The following is an 18639-nucleotide window of genomic DNA, read 5'->3' on the forward strand; positions in this document are numbered from 1 at the left end:
CCCGACCAGGGCGACGAGCGGGGCCCCTGATCCTGACGTCGCACCTCGCCCCAGCTCCCAGCTTGGCCAGCGGCCGTCCTCTCTCCCGCGGGTCTCCTTGGTCCACCAGGGGTCGAGCTTGCGTTCCCCTGCTAGCTGCCAGCTGAACCTGGAGTTCTGTCTCCTTCCCTGGAGGGTCTCAAGTTGCCTTCCCCTGCCTGGAGGGGACCTCTCTCCTCTGCGCGGGACCCTAATCTCCCTGGGTCTGAGCAGCTCGGCCCCATGCCCCATCTGCGCGCCTTAAATCCAGTTGATCTTCTTAGCGCCCCAGACCTGGGCGTCCCTGCTCCTCCTCCTGTCACCCCCACCGCACCTGCCAATCACAGACACCCCCCCCCCAACATAAACACTCCAGGCTTCCCGCACGTGCGCTGGACCCACAAGGACAGCCATCGAGGTGTTGGGAAAAGTCGCCCCGCTGGGTGGAAGCGACCGAGGAGGGCGCGGCTGGAGGAGGGTCCAGCCAGTGGGGTTGGGAGACGACCCAAGATTTCGGGATCAGGACCGCGCAGAGGGTCCCGGATCCACGCTTCTAGTGGTCGAAGTCGGCTCCTCCCAGGCCCCAATCTAGGTCACCAGCGGAGAAGGGCTGAGCTGGGGTCGCTGGAGAGGGTGAGGGGAGGGCTGTGTGCTCCCGAGGTGCGCGCGGGGCCAAGGGTTTCAAGGCCTGCCCCTCTCCCGCTCGATCGTAATCGCGTCCCCGGGCGAGTGGAGCCTCCCTCCCCGCGGCGGCCAGCCCGGCCCTCCCCGTCGGCCTCCTCCTCAGCCGCCGCCGCCCCCTCCTCGAGAGCAGCCCGGCCGCCCCGAGCCGGCTGCACTCCCCACGCCGACCTCCCGCCCGGCCGCCGTCCGGACTCCCGCACCGTTTCTGGTCCAGCCGGGTCAGCCCTCCACCCCCTCGCCCCAGCCAGGGGATCCGCCGGGACCGCATCTCCCAGGAGACGCCCTTTCTCTGTGCGCCCGGGACTTGGTGAAACTTTGCCGGAGCCGGCGGCGAAATGGAGGTAATCGGAGGTGTCTTGCTCCGACTCCTGCTCCTTGCTACCAGTCTCCGACCAGGCACCGTGTCGCTCCGAGCTGCTCTCCGAAAACCAGGTAACGCGCCTAGTCCTTCCGGGGACACCACGCCCCGAGCGCCCGGGTCCCGGTGCTGGGCGAGGACGCACAGCGGGCAGCGCACTGCCCCCTCTCTCCCCGGAGCGGCGTCGGCTTAGCCAGCTTCTTCGGCTCTGCTCGAAGCTCAGAGGAGACCGAGCCTCGCCCTCCCCCAGCCCCGGCCATTCCAGGGGTGTCTGTTGAAGGAACGATCTGTTTTCCAGACACAGTGGAGGTGGTGCTCTCTGTGAAGCTAAGAGTTGGGGCAGCGAGGAGCAGCAATGCTACCTTGATTGCACAGGCTTGCAGCCGTGCCGAGCAGGCACACAGCTCCTCCTGTGTCTCTAAACATTTTTATTGAATTCATATTGTCCCGAGCCCAGCCATTTCCTGTTAAGCGGCTGAAGGTTTGCCTGGAGCCCTCTCTGCCCACGCACCGTGTAGGGACGGGGGCTGTGCTGTTAGGATCTTCTGCCCTTTGGTTCTGCCTGCCCAGAAAAGAGCCCCCAGCGGCTTAGCTGGATGGTGTTTTGAACTCCCACCTTTGCGCTGCCATTTCTTCCAAGATGCATGCGTTGCAGGCTATTACAAAGCGTGGACAGAACGGGAAACTACAGTAACTTGCATTGCCTCCACTTAAAGAGCTACAAAGTCTTTGTGTGATTTTGCCCACTGTGTGGGGGCCTGTGTTGTGAGAGTGAATCCGAACGTTCTAAACAATGAAGTTGTAAACATTGTTTCCTAATAACAATTTTCACTCTTTTTTTTTTTTCTTGCTGGGACCATATTTAGAATTGTGACCAATCTGTTTTTTCTTAGCTTACTGTGTAAGCAAGATTGTCTTATGGGATTAATTATATCTTGGGAACAATGGAAAACTATATCATATAACTTTATTCGAATGCAGTCTGTCAAACCTCCCAGAATGGGTAGCTTGTCTTCACAAATGTTGCTGTAAGAAAGAGGTAAACCAGGGAACATTTATCAGAGGACAAGCAAAATCATCTTGGGAGGTTCCTCTGTAGCTTGCTTAAACACTTTCGCTGCTCAGGATCGCCCCCTTGGTCTCTGGAAATCAGACTCTTCGCCTTTCAGCGCTGGGAGACAGCCGTCCGTCTTCTGGCTGTATCTTTGCTCACCTGTGCCTTGTCACCTGCCTTGAAATTTAGGGTCATTATCGTAATCTGTACCACACTTCAGTGATGAGCGATCCCATTTCAACACTGTTTGATTCATTTTGGGGCTACTGGGAGAAGGGGCTGGAGTATTCTATTAAATTGTTTCTTTTCTGCATGCGTGCCCGTGCGCAGGCGCGCGCACACACACACACCAAGCATTTCCGAAAAGATCTGCCAGCTTCCCTCCTTCAGACAACCACATCAGGATCAAGTGCGTTCTGCAGGTTTATTCCCATGAGGCCAGCCAGTCATGGTTTTTGAGTATTGCATGGCTATAGCCATAGTTCTTAAGCATGAGCGCTGTAGGTAACGTTCTTTTAAGGATAGACTTCAATACATTGAAGCAGAATTATTGAAAAAAAATGTATTTTACAAAAGCCTGTTGTATAAAAGTGCATATATAATTCATCATGTTTCCCCCCCTTTTTTTGGTAGATTTTCTCCTAAAAATATGTTCCTCCTGGCTCATTCAGGCTTTCACCCTGCTGATCATGCCAGGAATATGCCATGGTGGGCTCTTTGGTTTTATCTGAAGCATAGCTAGGGTTCTGATAGACGCAACTCTACCTGTTAAAGATTTGGGCGTGTTAAAAGCATCGGATTCGAGGTAGAAGCATGCATGTTCAGGCTGGGTTCGGCTGAGAAGAATTTTTTCATTACTTTGTAATTTTATCCAGACATTGGCTTTCAAGTTGGAAAGCTTCTCAGATTAAAATGACAGCTACTTCATAAACTTTAGGGGACATTTTCCTCCTGGGCTCATTTACATCCCTTGGAAAGACTGGTTTTTGATCCGGAAAATTGGTCCAGATGAAAAACTGAATGTGCCCTGCTTGGCTGTGATGTGAACAGCAACCAGCTAATTTATAATCTTCCCCAGACACGACAAACCCTGCTTCTATCCATATGGGAGTTTCTCTGTACCTTGTTTCCTCAATAGAAATCGGCCTGTGTGCAGCACTTTGAAGGTGCGGGAGGACCAGAGCAGCTGTTTTGTTTGCATGACCCTCCCTGTCTGTCTCTTCACATTCCTACCTCTACTTTTGATAACTATGGCTTTGCTAGAGAAGGCTTGTATTCAAAATTCACCGGACAATTCCCCGTCTCCACTTACCAATGATGAGGAAAACACCCAAGTAGCAGCTTCAAGCCTGAGCCCAATGTGGGTCCAACACAATCTCTACCCCAAGGTAGCTTGCTTTCTCACATTGAACATTGATAATGAAGCCTCTGCCTTTGCCAAGGCTCCCAGGAAATGACAGTTTGCAAGTGAAGCCAAATGGAACAGTAACAGGTAGCCCTGGTGCAGGGCTTCGTTGTGCTGAGAGAGCAGGCTGATTCGGATCTGTTTCATCAACTCTACCTACAACCCTGGGAGGTGGGAAGTGCTATTATCCTGTTTTCACTTAAAGGGAGACTGTGCCTTCGAGAGGTTCAATATCTCGCCCAAGGTTCCACAACTAGTTAGTTGTGGTGGAACAGGAATTTAGAATGTACTTATTTATGTGAAAGGAAGTGTGCTAGAGACTAAGATAGAGAAAGAGAGAGTTTCCATGTGCGGGTTCACTCTCCAAATGCTCCCAACAGCCGGGGCTAGGCCAGGCTGAAGCAGGAGCCAGGAACTCCATCTGAGTCTTCCATATGAGCCACAGGAACCCAAGCACCTGGCCATCATGTGCTGCCTCTCAGGCACATTCGCAGGAAGCTGGGATCAGAAATGTGGGACAGCTGGGCCATCAACCAGGCGCTTTTATATGCGGCACAGGGGTCCGGAGTGGTGGTTTAACCTGTGTTGCTACATTGCTTGGGCGAGCACTGTGATGTATAAGCACTCTCATGTTTAGTAGTGGGGCGTGGTGTCTCAAAGGCAAGGTGATCTCTGGCTCCTTCCACACTGGCTGGTGCCATTCAAGCCTGCTCATGTCCTCGTGCGGTAGACAGGACATAGGTCTTTTTTGTCTCTGTAAGGTTCTGACGTTGCCGACCTCGGGGCTGGTCCTGCCATGGTAGGTATGGGGTTTGGTGCCAAGTGCTCAGGATAAGCACTGAGCCCCAGTGCAATGGCTTGCTGGCTTAAAGACCAACCCTCCCAGCTATGGAGCCTAAGGGTGCTATCTTTCTCCTTAGACAAACCTCATGGCATTGATTTTCTCTGGCATGGTGAGGGGGCTGGAGAATGCAACTGGGTTCTGCCTTTCCTCTTGCCTGTCTGGGGTGCCTGAGGTCCCAGGGTCCATGGGAGAAGGTCAAGTCAAGGTTCAGAGTTCCTGTCTTTCCTTGGAGGATCTGGGGGTCCACAGGCATCCTTACTGAGACACAGATCTCTAATCATCATTTCTGCTTCTGTGGCACTTCCCTGTCCCTATCCTTGCATTAAAACGAAGAGCTGGGGAAACTGAGAAGGAGCAAAACAAAAGCCTGGGAGAGAAGAGTCAGCCCACAGGCAGTGTACTTGGTTGGCTGCTGGTGAAGAACATGCACACCTCTAGATGGTTTCTGCTGCTACTCATGTAGCGCTGAATGGCTAAGGGGTCAGTGGTCAGGGGTCAGGGGCAAGGGGTTGAGATCCTGGTCTGCTTCCCTAATACTACACCAATCAACCTGGAATTCACAAGAGACTAATTATTACTTCCTCACTTTTTTTAAAAAAATTATTTATTTATTTGAAAGTGTTACATAGAGAGCGAGATCTTCCATCCTCTGGTTCACTCCCCAGATGGCTTCAGTGGTCAGGGCTGGGTCAGGCTGAAGCCAGGAGCTCCTGGTCTCCCACATGGGTAGCAGGGGCCGGAACACCTGGGCCATTGTTTGCTGCTTTCCCAGGCTATCTGCAGAGAGCTGGATCAGAAGTGAGCAGCCAGGACATGAACTGGCACCCATGTGGGGATGCTGGTGGCAGCTTTACCTGCTACACCGCAATGCTGGCGCCTACTTCCTCAATTATAACTGTCATCCAAGCCCTGTTTCCAAAGTGTGCCCTCTGGGGGTCTCATCTCTCCTGGATATCCCTCCCTGTCCCTTTCTAGTCCACTGCTCTCCATCACAGTGCTGAGCCAAGTGGTCTTGCTTCATAAAGGCCACCAGGGAGGTGATATACATAAATCTTCCCAGCAGGGAGCCACTGGTGCCCTGCGCAGTTGCAACAATGTGGCAGAAATATTTCCCTCTGATTCTTCATTTGCCAGCCTCTTACCTCTCCTATTGATTTCCGCATCATGTCTAATTCCTATCAGAGGCCACCTCTCTGTGTGTCTTTCTCAGTCTTTCCTTTGAATCCCTGGGTGGTGGACGGGCACAGAGGTCAATGCAGCTTAATGGGAGGCAGTACTTCTTAGAACGCTTGCCCAGGGAAGAGTGATCTGGATGGAAAGGAACTGAGTGGTGTTTTTTCATTTTTGTTTTCTTCCCCAGAGCTCAGGGCTTTATAGCTTTAGAATTCTTCAGGGAGCTGTTGTCCATCTGTTCATGGATTACTCTATCCCCAGAGTGGCCCGGTGACTCTGAGCCAGATTTCTGGAAGCCAAGGTCTCAGGTGTCTGAGGCTGAGGTGGGACCTTTGCTTCCCAAGGTTGTCCTTCGAGTATCTTGAATTCCTGTGCCTCAGCCACTGGGTCAGCAGGACTGGCGTGTTTCCCAGCTGGCTAGATGACTGATGTGGTGTCTTGATTGCAGCAGGAAGCCTTTTGAGCTGGTCAAGACCCCTGCCACGTGTCTTGGTTTCTGCTTGTCAAGCTGCATGTGCTGAAGGTGCACCTGCTATTTCAAGGATAGAAACAGGGTAAGTGTAAGGAATCATAGCAGAGCCACAATGGTAGTGTGTAGGGGAAGCCACAGCCCCTGCTTGGATGTCACTGATTGTGGCCCTCCCTTTTGAAGGTGGACCTGCATGTGTGGCAGCTTCAGCCTCCTGAAATGAGTGGAAAGTTATTAGCCCCCCTTTTGGAACCTCTGATCCTAGGAGAGGACTCAGGGGAAAGTCAAATCAAATTTCTTCCAGAAGAGGGCGCTCTGTGGGGGGCTGGCTGTGAGCAGGTCCCAGGCCCCCCGCAGACAAATTATTCCTGAACTTCTTCTGTGGATAAGAATTTCTAGAGGGCAGCCCAGGGCTCTGCTTTTTAACTGAAACTTCAGGTGGCCCGGTGCGGATGCGAATGGTCCACGGCACTGGGACTCTTCCTCCGCCTACCGTTCCTTGTAGCTCCACCCCGAGTACGCTGTACTGCACCGGCAATCTCGGTGTCACTCAGCATCCTTATTGTAACCAGAGCACCCAGGCTCACAGTGGGTTCTTTGCAAGTTGGATTTGAAATCTGTGGACTTCTCCTCCTCCTTCTCCTCTCCTTCATTTATTTGAAAGGAAGGGTTATGCACAGAGAGGAAGAGACAGAGATCTTTCATCTGCTGGTTCACTCCCCAAATGCCTGTAACAGTCAAGGCTGGGCAGGCCCAAGCCAGGAGCATGGAACTCCATCCAGGTCTCCCACACAGGTACAGAGGCCCAAGCACTTGGGCCATCTGCTGCTGCTTTCCCGGGAGCATTAGCAGGGATCTAGATAGGAAATGGAGCAGCGGGGACTTGAACCAATGCTCTTTTGGGATGTTGACGTTGTTGGCAGTGGCTCAACCTGCTACACCATGACACCAGGCCCTGCAGTCTTCTTAAGGCACCTGACACCCTCCATGGAAAGCTGTGCTATGCTCTACGTAACTGACATCTCTAGCCCATCCCCCACCACCACCACCTCCAGGCAGCCAATTCTTTGGTGCTCTGAAGCTGCTTCCTCCTGGTTGAGCGGGAAGACTTGGGCAGGAGCACAGAGTCGCAGGCTCTGACACTTTTGCATTAATTATCTGGTGACATTGAGCAAGATGTATAAACTCTGTAAACCCCAGTTTGCTCATCCTTAGAGCAAGGCTAAGGAAAGAATCTACCATACTGAGTTACTGGGAGGATAAATGAGGTAGCAAAAGGTGAGGCATTTAAAAATGTTAGAAGAGTGACATTTGAAGGCAACATTTAAAGAACTGGGGTTCTTTAATCTGGACAAGACGAAAACTAAACGTGAAAGTTTGCGTGTATATTTCCAGGTTTCAGAAGTCATAAGCATAGCCATTTATGACTTCATGCACTTTTTTCCCTTTACCATACATGTTCATGTGTGATTCCATGTGATTTAATTTGTATTAAGTTCTTCAAATACATTGAAATCAGAAAACTTTCTGGTCAACCATGTACCTCGACTTTCAGTTTGGAAAATGAGTGTGTGGTCTCGCTGGAGAGGATTACCTGTTTTGGCTAGTGATCCTGGGGGTAATTGGCAATTTTCCTTGGGAACTGTCTTGGGCAGTGCTTAGTAGGATGTGGAAGGGGAGAGCAGCTCTTCTGGAGAGTTACCACCTAGAATGCTGTGTGGCTGGGAGTCAGTGAAAGTCCTCTTGGAGCTAGAGAGCTAAGAAGTGTTCAGGTTTTGCTCATTGATCAGTTGATTCAAATAATTCATGAGCCACTACCAGTGGCTTGTAAAAAGACATAGATAGACCCGGCTCAGTGCACCTCCTACTAAGGATTCTTCTGCTTGCTCAAATGTAAAAAGCCCCTACTCACCCCGTATAACCCCACCAGCTTATTTTAAGAATCAAAGGAAATAAATCAGACTAGTGCTTTGAAAGAGCTGAAGTGCTAAATAAGGAGAGGCTGTTATGGGTGAAACAGCCCTAATCTGAAAATTCAAAATCTGAAATGCTCCCAAATCCAAAACTTGGAGCACCAACTTAATGCCACCAGTGGAAAATTCTATACCTGACCTTGTGTAACAGGTTGTAATTAAAACACAGACACAATGAAAACAGTGTATAAAGTTACCTTCAGGCTACATGGTTAAGGTAAAATGTCAATGAACTTCATTTTTAGAGTTGGTTTCTGTTCCCCAAGATATCTCATAATTCTTATGTAAGCAAATATTTCAAAATCTGAAGTCTGTAACACTTCTGGTCCCAAGCATTTTATATACAAGATGCTCAACCTGTATTATCTAAGAATAGTCGTGGTAATTATTATTATCATCTTGACCAATCAGACCAAGCAAGGATATGCTTTCAGATGCTTCGATCTCATTTCCAGTCTCCCTGCTCTCTACTCACACAAAGACACTTGATGCTGACTCAACAAACTCTGAGCAACCTAAATTTTAACACTTGTGTTTGCTGACGGGGCACCCAGAATCCCAAATCAGATTTAATGCAATGTTAATGCTATTTATTTTTCTTGGTGCAATAAGTTTATATTAGCCATTTAATGGTTTACATTGTACAAAAGGAGTTGTATCAGCGGACACTTTTACGTAACATCTGGACGGTTGGAAACATAATACTTAAGCATAACCTGGGTTTAAAGCTGTCCATGGCCAGATGGCTAATTTTATTGATCTTATCTTACAATTAGAAATAGGTCCCGTGATCCTTTGCTTGTAATTCTTGGAGTGAGCAGAGAAAAATAAAAAGGGTGATGGCTAGGCATTAGGTGCCTGTTATATTATCTGTGATTTATTTTAAGTTATTCAATATAAATAGTGACCATATGAATTGCTTTAATCTCTCCACTGTGGAAGTTTAGTTAATGCTTGAAGAATTCAGGCTGGAGGGCACAGGCCTGGCAGAAGAGTTTACTCTGTTTTCATCTCTCAACCATGATGTGGTACCAGTGGTTACATCTTTGGAACTTCTCTGCCATAGACAGGAGCTTGCCCTCTGGGATGCAGAGTTATCATTTGAAGCACTTTATTATGAAATTCACTCCCAAAGGGACTGCAAAAATATTTTGGATGATCTCAAAGATTCACGTTAGGAAGTTTGTTAATTAGCATAGATTATGTTATATATAATGTTTTCATTGATGAAATCTGTGATTAATTACAAAGATGGTATATCTTCCTCTACTTAAAAAAATAAATGAGAGAGAGAAAAAGAGAGAGAGAGGGAGAGGGAGAGAGAGAGAGAATGTGTATGAGAATGTGTATAAAATAGAGATAGAGAGAGAGAGGGAGAGCACACTGCTATCTTCTGGTTCACTCCTCCCATGCTTGAATGGCCAGAGCTGGACCAGGGCCAAAGCTGGGAGCCAGGAAAGTAATCCAAATCTCCAGTATGGTGGCAAGAAGCCAATTACTTGAGTTGTGGCTGCTGCTTCCCAGGGCGGCATGAGCATGAAGTTGGAATCAGGAGTGAACACCAGTGTTCCAACACGGAAGGCAGGTGTCTTAACCACCAGGCTAAACGCCTGCTGCCCTCTATTCTTGTGGGAAACTAGAGAATCCAGCAAGTGCAGCCATTAGGCTGCCTTGGAGCTGCTGGATGACATTGGAGCTCCGTGTTCTTCTAACACAGCTGTGGATTCACAAGTGTGGCCACCCTAGGTGGTTTGCTTATCTTGCCGTTAGGAAACCCATGCATCTGCTTCCACAGGTACAAGCAGGTGCTTGTGGGAATCAGCACAATTAACACTACTTGCTGTAATAAATGTGTCACATCTTGTTGGTTTGGGACAAAATTTATTTTTCATCTTTTTCTAAATGCAAAATGCTTGTTTCTGGTTGGGCAGCTGTCCTGGGCTCCTTTCCCCCAAGTGGTGATTTTAATCTGTCCACCTTGTAATGCCACCATCTTCAAAATGGGCTTCCAATGTGGAAAGCAAAGTAAAAAAAAAAAAAAAAAAAGGCTTGTATGAGAGAGTTTTATGTGCAAGGCAAGAGCATAGTCATGTGGCCCCAACCTAACTATAAGAATTCTGGGAAATGTAGGCCAGCTGTGTACACAGGAAGAAAAGAATTTTAGTATGCTTTGGTATCCCTAAAAAGAGGCTCAACCAAATTTTTTAAAAAGATTTTGTTCATTTACTTGAGAGGTAGAGCTACAGACAGAGAGGGAGAGACACTAGTTCACTCCCCAAATGGTGGCAACAACTGGAGCCAGGCTGATCTGAAGCTAGGAGCCAGGAGCTTCTTCCAAGTCTCCCACTTGGGCGCAGGGGCCCAAGTCTTGGGCCATCTTTGTACTGCTTTCCCAAGCTGTAGCAGAGAGCTGGATCGGAAGAGGAGCAGCCTACTACACTGCAGCGCTGGCCCTGCTCCTCCACATTTAAAAGAGCAGGTTATATGATAATTTTTGATTCTTGTTGCTCATGCATATCTGTGTTGTGTCAGAATTTGGTCTGTAATTTGCTTTCGTTGTGATGTACAACTTGGTTGGAAAGCAAATAGCTATCATCTGTTTTTACTTGCTAGGGACCAAAATAACCTGAAAAATAAGCAGTTGAATGGACTTAGGTCAGTGTGCAATGGAGTTAAAAAATATGTATATGGCTGAGTGAGTATATGCTATATGTTATTACCTGTGTCCTAAATTTTGCAAAAAGGGCTTCATTTAAATCTCTTGCAAAAAGGTAAGCCAACTATTCAGTGGATTAGAGTGAGTTTCTTAGACCCACAACTATGACTCTTACTACTCCCCACTCAGTCATCTCAAAATTCTTTCTACTTATGCCCCACAACAAAAGGAACTGTTCCTGGTAGCATAATTTATTGAGAGATGCTTCTTAAAATATAAAAATCACCTTGTAGACACCACAGCCTGCTTTGATGAGGATAGGGCAGACTGATCTCAACAACCATAAATTGATCCATTCCGTTGAACCCGCACTGGCCAAGGCCCTTTCACGGAGTGGATGTCATTTGAGTTTTGTGATCCTTGTTCTCCTGGAGAGTCAGGGCAGATGATGTAGGAAGCACACATAATCTGGATGTAAACCTAGGTTGTCTGACCCCTAATGCTTGTTACTTCCTGTCCACCCAAAGGTGTTGCCGCAGTGAATGGATGAGGGTCTGTTCATTGCAACATATGCAGCTCGCTCTGCAGCCAGACGAGACACTGTCCTCATGCATCTAACCTCTCTTGGAGGGGCTGTGTGTCACTAGACTTTGTGTTGAAGGAGCTGTGACCTGTGCTCGGCCATGCTCCTGGCGGATTGGTGTGGGGGGCTGGGTTGGTTGGAGGGCAGTGTGGGATTAGGGGGATTGGAATGCTATTCTGAAAAATACTTGATGATATGGGCTGTTTGCTACTGAAAAACAGGTATGGCAGCTGGGGAAGCACCCCAGAATCCTCCTCAGTGTCTAGAAGATTCTTTGGGGGTCTCAGGGTGCAGCCAGATGACTCAGCCTGGCTTAAGCTTTCTACCCCTTCACCATTCAGCCCTCTTTATTAGCAACTGCTGTTTTTTAGACTGTCAGTATGATGCTTTTCAGAGTTTATCATTCAAGTCTCAAGACTTTCTATTAGTTTCTCAAATGTCTCTTTGATATTCTGGGAGATTAAACTCCACTGAATTGGTGTAGCTAAATAAATAAATCATTAGTTTGAAACAGCATTTATTTGACAGCTATTTTAAAGTAATTGAAAGGCTTTAGCCACAACTGACACACATATCCCATCCCTTCAGCTTGTAAGAATTGTAACAAGACTTTCACCAGACCACTCTGGGTTTGAATTCTAGCTTTAAAATGTGTTGCTGTCTGATCCCAGGTAGAGTATGTGGTCTCTACGTGCCTTAGATTTGTTGTCTGAAAGTTAAGTCTCATAATGCCAACTACATGGGTCTTATGTGGTAACTGAATGATGACTGAAGATAAGCTCATGAAAGAACCGAAATATTTGGCATGTAAGGGGCAACCCAAAGTTGGTACACACTGATTAGGTTCATTATACTTTGTAGAGTATATGCCCAGATAGTTTTTTTTCATATTTCATATAGTGTGATATAGTCTGTTAAACATTGACAACATTGACACAAATGTATAATGGAGTTAGGTGCCCATGGAAATAGAGATGAAAAGAATTTCATTTCTTTAATGTAATATGATGAATTCTTAGAATTTATGGCACCAAATGATGACTTTGGGTGTCTAGATTAGTCACAAACCTCATGTCACTGATGAAAGATCCAGAGTCAGCCTCTTGTTTCATAAAAATGACCAACATTTATTTTGGGCTTTGTCCAAAATTAAGAAGAATGGCTCAAGCCACAGTGGTAGGAATAGGTCTCCCTATTTCAACGAAATGACTTCAAAACTCCTAAATGATTCTTTGCAATTGGAATGTAAAAAATATTCCTTAGCTACCTTCTTTACTGTGGGATTAAGAGAATAAATGTTAAAGATGCTATCTATGATGTCTGCCCTTCCTTCTTACTCATTGCCAGAATGATCTCCCCAAGATGCAGTTGTCATCCTGTAACTTTTTTTTAAAGATTTATTTATTTGCAACTCAGAGTTACACAGAGAGAGAAGAGGGAGAGAGGGAGGGAGGGAGGGAGAGAGAGAGAGAAAGTGGTCCTCCATCTGACGGTTCACTCCCCAATTGGCTGCAACGGCCGGAGCTGTGCCAATCCGAAGCCAGGAGCCAGGAGCTTCCTCCGGATCTCCCAAGTGCATGGAGGGGCCCAAGCACTTGGGCCATCTTCTCCTGCTTTCCCAGGCTACAGCAGAGAAGAGAACTGGATAGGACGTGGAGCAGCCGGGTCTCGAACTGGTGCCCATATTGGATGCTGGCGCTTCAGGCCAGGGTGTTAACCCACTAAGCCACAGCGCTGGCCCCCATCCTGTAACTTTTGTACTTTATATACTCCTCATATACTCTTCTTGTTCCCCACTGCCTTCTAAATGCTAAAGCTGGGCATCTAAGGTATCACTGTGTGGCCCCAACTTGCTTTCCTGTCTTCTCATGGAATCTACAGCCTGTATTCCAGCCAAGCCACATCTCTGCTTTTATGGAGACCTCCTTTTTGCTTTCCTTGAGCTGAATCATGTCCACATGTTGCTCCCCCACCCCCAACACTGGAATAGCCTTCCCTCATCTTTGCCTGTAGAAATGCAATGACCCCCTGTTCTGTGGTCTTTGTGCACTCTCCCCTCCTAAAGTCATCCATCTCCCATTCTGCCTTTCATTATGTTATAGGTATACCTGATTCCTGTCTTAGATTTATAGCTTTGTCAAGAAAAGCCCTACGACTTCTGAACCTTTATTTTCCCTCTGTTGCCCGTTGAAGTGTCTTGCATGTGGTGAGCCTTTCTTGGACAGCTCCAGAATGGGAAGCGATGGCCTCATTTTGGGCAAATACATTTTCACCTCATGTGATTAATTTGATCCTGCTCCCAGCTCCTGGATTCATTTCCTTCCTCTAGCACAATACAGAAAGGGTGTCACCTCCACGTGCCAACATTTTTGTTCAATCTACACAGACATTCGAAAACCCACACTGCAATGCGATTTAGAGAAGAGAATGCCCCAGGGAGCGAGTCTGCAGCAGTATGTAATTTAAATCTCACCTCCATGCTGCCAAAGGATATTGGAATTGCAGGGTTTTAAGGAGACTCTGATGGAGTCCATGCTGTGAAATCTGTCATTTTTGATATCCAGAAAGCAAGTAGAGGTTGAAGTGACACATGGAGCTGCCTCTGACCTGCCTTTATCATGTCTTCAGAGGTTAAGAAGCAAAGTCAGCCCCATTTACTCATACATCAAAGACAGCGGGCGAGGAGGGGTTAAAACAGCCCAATGTTCACCACCACCACCCCCCTTTCCCCATCTGTCTTTAAAACCAAAGGAAAATGAGGTTTGTGTGGGAATGACATCAGCGCTATGACTGAGAAGGTCAGGTCGCAGGAGGAGGGACGAAGCCAGTCCATCTCACGTAATGAGATCTGACTGTGAGGTCGCCAGGGAAAGAGTCCTCCAGTTCTTCAATGTTCTTCTGTACTTTTTATTGTGCTGACCCTGTCTTGCTTACAAAGATCAATTCTGTAATCCCTGGAACATAAAGCAGCCAAAAGCTAGGCTTGTTGGCAAAGGTTTTCTTTAGGCTTTGTTTTGTAAGGACCATGGTACCTGACAAATTGAATGCCCCTGGGCAACCCAATGGAAAACAACCAATTGATTGACTCATTCATTAATTGATTTCTTGAGGGGGGTGTGGATGTGTATGAAAACCAGCTGCATTATAATAGCAATTACAAATGAGCCAAAGAAACAACCTGATGCTGAAGTTTGAGGCCAAGTGTACTGATGTTTGAAATTGCCGTTGAATGACATCAAAAAATAAGATTCACTGATGGATGGAGAGAGGGATAGATTGTTGGATTTGTTATGAAAATGCAAGTACAGGAAAATATTAGTGGTAGAATGCAGGTGGTGAGTACAGACGTGTTCTCTCTAGAAATCTTTCACTTTTCTGCACGCTTGAATATTTTCATAATAAGGTGAGAGAAAAGGTGAACCAATAGGAAGGAAACAAGCGACTACTATTTCTTTGCCCGTGACAAGTGCCGTTCCAGCATTCTCTGCCCTGCACCCACGTGCTGGTGGGCTTTCTACTGGTGCCCTCACTCCACAGTTTACCTCAGCGCTTGCGGATGGCCTTGCCCTCTGGCTTCTCTTGGGCTCTGCCAATGGAAGACAGTGGAAGGAGGTCAGAGGAGAGCAGGGAAGAGAACTGATTCCCCCCCACACACACACACACTCCTCCCTCCTGGGGCACCGTTTCACTGGCAGCCACTGTGTTTCAGCGAAAGTGCAGCTCATGGCTCTCCGGGGCATCCCACCCTAACTTCAGTGTCACTCTTTTCTGGCTACACATTTAGCCCTGGGGTAATGACAGCTCTCAGTGCTGCTGGTCTCTGCCTTCCTCAGTACCCCCAGTGGCTCCTTAAAGTGGCACACACCTCTGTAAGTAGTATTTTAATTACAATCTTCTTTTAATTATGTAAATTCTTCTTCCTGCTGGGACCCTAATTGATACCTTTGATATTACTGCTTTGTAATACATGCCCTATTTCCACGATTTTCCTCCTTAGGCATACCCGTAAGGTTTTGATCTGTGTTTAGCTTGCATTCAGAATTCTCTGAGGATCAGGTCTGATTTAGCTTACGGATGCCTGTTGTAAATTCATGGAGTAACTGTTGTAGTAGAAATCTTGATTGTTCGAGGGTGAACTTGGCCTCTGGACCCGGCACCACTGGCCACTTGGATAGCAGCACGTTGAGACCCCACGGTCTGATGTAGTGTGTAGGGTTGGATGTTGAGAAATGATTACAGTGATGGCCAGTACTCTTCATAGAAGTCCTGTGAGCAAGGTCTGGAGATCTCGTGTACAACCTTGTGCCTGCTGACAAGATTATACTTTACACTTAAAATCTAGCAAAGCCTAAGTCTTATAGTACCTGCTCTTACCATGATGAAATAAAAACACAAATTAAAACATATTCCTTCCATTGCATTTATTATGCTAAATTTGTATTAATGTATGAACTGACTTAAATGATAAATAAGCATCATATCTAGTGTTACCAGATAAAATACAGGGTGCCTGGTTGAATATTGATGTCAGGTAAACAATAAATACTTTTATTTAAAAAATCTGTTGGATCAAACAAATAATTTTTCTTTAAAAGTTTTATTTAGAGAGAGAGAGAGTGAGATTGAGATTGATTTCATTCATCAACAACGGGAGTCACTGTGCACCTACTCCCCATGTAGGATCTCTGTCCTTAATGTGTTGTACTATGTGAATTAATGGTATAACTAGTACTCAAACAGTACTTTATACTTTGTGTTTCTGTGTGGGTGCAAACTGTTGAAATCTTTACTTAATATATACTAAGTTGATCTTCTGTATATAAAGATAATTGAAAATGAATTGTGATGAAGAAGGGGATGGGAGAGGGAGTGGGAGATGGGATGGTTGCAGGTGTGAGGGAGGTTATGGGGGGAAAATCTGCTATAATCCAAAAGTTGTACTTTGGAAATTTATATTTATTAAATAAAAGTTGAAAAAAAGAGAGATTGATTCCATTCACTTGCTTGTTCACTTTCAAAATCCTGCAGTGACCCAGGGCCATAGCCAAGTGAGGATGCAATTCATTTCTCCTACATGGGTGACAGGAGCCCACTCACTTGAGCCATCAACTGCTGCCATCCCGGGTCTGCATTAGCAGGAAGCTGGAGTCCAGGGAAGCTGAGTGGCAAACCCAAGCACTCTGATCCAGGATGTGTGGTTATCCGGGATGTGGGTTAGTGACTTCACCGCTAGGATGGATGCCTGGCCCCAAACAAATAATATTCTGTAACAAAATATTTCATGGGGCATGCTTATACCAAAAAAGTCACTGTTTAGCTGAAATTCAAATTTGCCTTGGCATTCTAGGATGCTTTTGTTTGCTATATCTAGCCATCCCAATCATAGCATAATCAGAGTAAGGTGTCACACTTGGTCAGTCTCAGTGCCTCTCGTGCCTGGCAGTAAGAGCCATGTGTCTTTGTGTGGGAGCGGCACAGGGAGGAACCTGAGCATGACATTTCTGGAAGAAGACTGATAGGAATCTGACTCTGACTCCCCTCATTGCATCTGGGTGAGATGGGGCCAGAGAATCAACCTTCCCCCAAAGTTCACTACCCTCTCCCAATAGAGTGGGTTCATATGCAAGACTTGTGGGTGTTCTGGAAGATCGACCAAAAATGAATTTACTATGTTTTGATATGCTGTAGCTATGAAATTAGATAGAGTTATCATTTTATCGTTCTTTCTATTCAAGTAAAAATGGTAAAACATTTCTAAGAATCCAGAGGTTTCTGGACACATGTGAGGGAAGGGAAGTTAATGCTTCGCTTCTTGAGAAAGTCTCCATGAACTCAAGCTAACCTCTTAAAACTCCAGTAATTTGACCTAATGGGAAAGACCTCAGAACACTTGGACTTTCTCCCACTGCTCTTTAGTTTTAGCTTTTTGCTGAGTTTTATGTTCTTGATATTTTTTGGACTTTGTTCTAATTTCTGGGCTTTAAATGTCTCATAGCTCATGTTCTACTGAGTAGTACAGTTGAACATTCCTGTTACTCAAACCAAAAAGGACTAATTAGGTCACACCCATTGTCTTAGTTTGGAATCTCCAGCAATAGAACTTAAGGCAAAGATTTGAATGAAAATAGTTTATCTGAGAAGTGCAAACAAAACAGCAGATGGGTCAGGAGGCAGGAAGGCCACAAAGGTTTTCTTATCAAATGAGTTACAGGAGGACAATTGGAGCTTAAATCCCTGAGGAACTCTAGAGCATGGATGGAACACATGGCTGTTAGCCCACCTGGGAAGTGAGTAGGTGTGGCAGCTGGGGTATTTATGCCAGTCCCATCATTCCCTGATGGACAGCTACCGGGAAGGTGGCTGTTCATTCCCCGCACTCCCATTTGGCCAGGCTTATGGGCAGAGGAGGGATTCTGCCTGTACCAGGCAAGAAGTTGCAGATCCTGGTGGTTGGAAGCAAGCTGAGCAGCTGTGATTTGATGAGGCCTGTGAGGTTGTGGCAGATAGCCACAGTTCTCCCAGACCTATAGATGACCATTTTGACTTGGAAACGCAACCCTGAATGTCAATTTGATAGACCACTGTCCCCTCAACACAGACACATACACACAGGGTTTATGTATGTTATGGGAAGAAGACAAAAAGTTGATTGGAACCTCCAAACCCTGAATTCCAGTTCTCAGTCCCCATGTGCCAAGAAAATTTTCACTGGAAAAAAGTCTCGACATCAACTTCCAAATTTTGACTAAGCCACCAGTTCTGCAGTTGCTGATACCCAGGGAGGACAAGTGCTTAGGGCTGGGATCTGAAAGCCAGCACCACTGATAACTGGAAAAGCAAAAACAAAAATCTGTATTCATTTGTGCTAGTTGAAAAGACCAATAGGAATTTGTCTTTGTTTCTTATAGTTATGCCCTATTGTTTAGAACTTGTTTCTAGGTCATTGATTGTTGTAATGAGGAAGAATCCACATTTATGTTTAAAGGTTGGGCCTTCACAAAACAGTAAAGCTCACTGGCGGTTATGTAGTACCCGCTGACTATATGCATGGTGGTTAGCACAGCTATAGGTAAGTCCAGGTAATGGCACAGCTCCCTGGGCTGGCGTCATAGAATCCCTGGATGTGAGTGCTAGATGGGACATTAAGGGTAACTGTGTCACCCTGTATGGGCTAAAGAATCACATAGCTAGTTGGGGTAGAATCTGCCCTGGGACCCAAGTCTTCCGTCCCCTGGTCTTTGTGCAGTATCAGAATCCTGCCTGGGAGGATCTCTGTAGCCTGCTCTGAGGTGAGGCACCTGTGAAGGAGAAATTTGTGTCATAGGACAGTGTCAGTGGCTTAGTTAATCACTTGGCTTGCCTCTCATTGTTGGGGATAACCTTGAGGAATTAATCCACTATGGCAGGGTTCCAGAACCTTTT

General features: G+C 46.5%; 1 protein-coding gene across 4 annotated transcripts in view; it reads left to right on the forward strand.

The window, feature by feature from the left end:
- The first annotated feature begins 394 nt into the window (after positions 1 to 394).
- The window catches only part of EGFLAM (EGF like, fibronectin type III and laminin G domains), a 192452-nt gene continuing 174207 nt past the window's right edge, over positions 395 to 18639 (forward strand). The window contains exon 1 of one of the 4 annotated variants that reach the window (XM_051853511.2): positions 395 to 1134. In XM_051853511.2, the coding sequence (XP_051709471.2) occupies positions 1038 to 1134 (97 nt within the window). In that variant the 5' untranslated portion in view covers positions 395 to 1037. The remainder of the gene's footprint in view (positions 1135 to 18639) is intronic. The other 3 variants (XM_070056648.1, XM_051853512.2, XM_070056649.1) reach the window with 3 other exon arrangements.

Source organism: Oryctolagus cuniculus, chromosome 14 (genome assembly GCF_964237555.1).
Source record: "Oryctolagus cuniculus chromosome 14, mOryCun1.1, whole genome shotgun sequence".
Classification (NCBI taxonomy): domain Eukaryota; kingdom Metazoa; phylum Chordata; class Mammalia; order Lagomorpha; family Leporidae; genus Oryctolagus; species Oryctolagus cuniculus.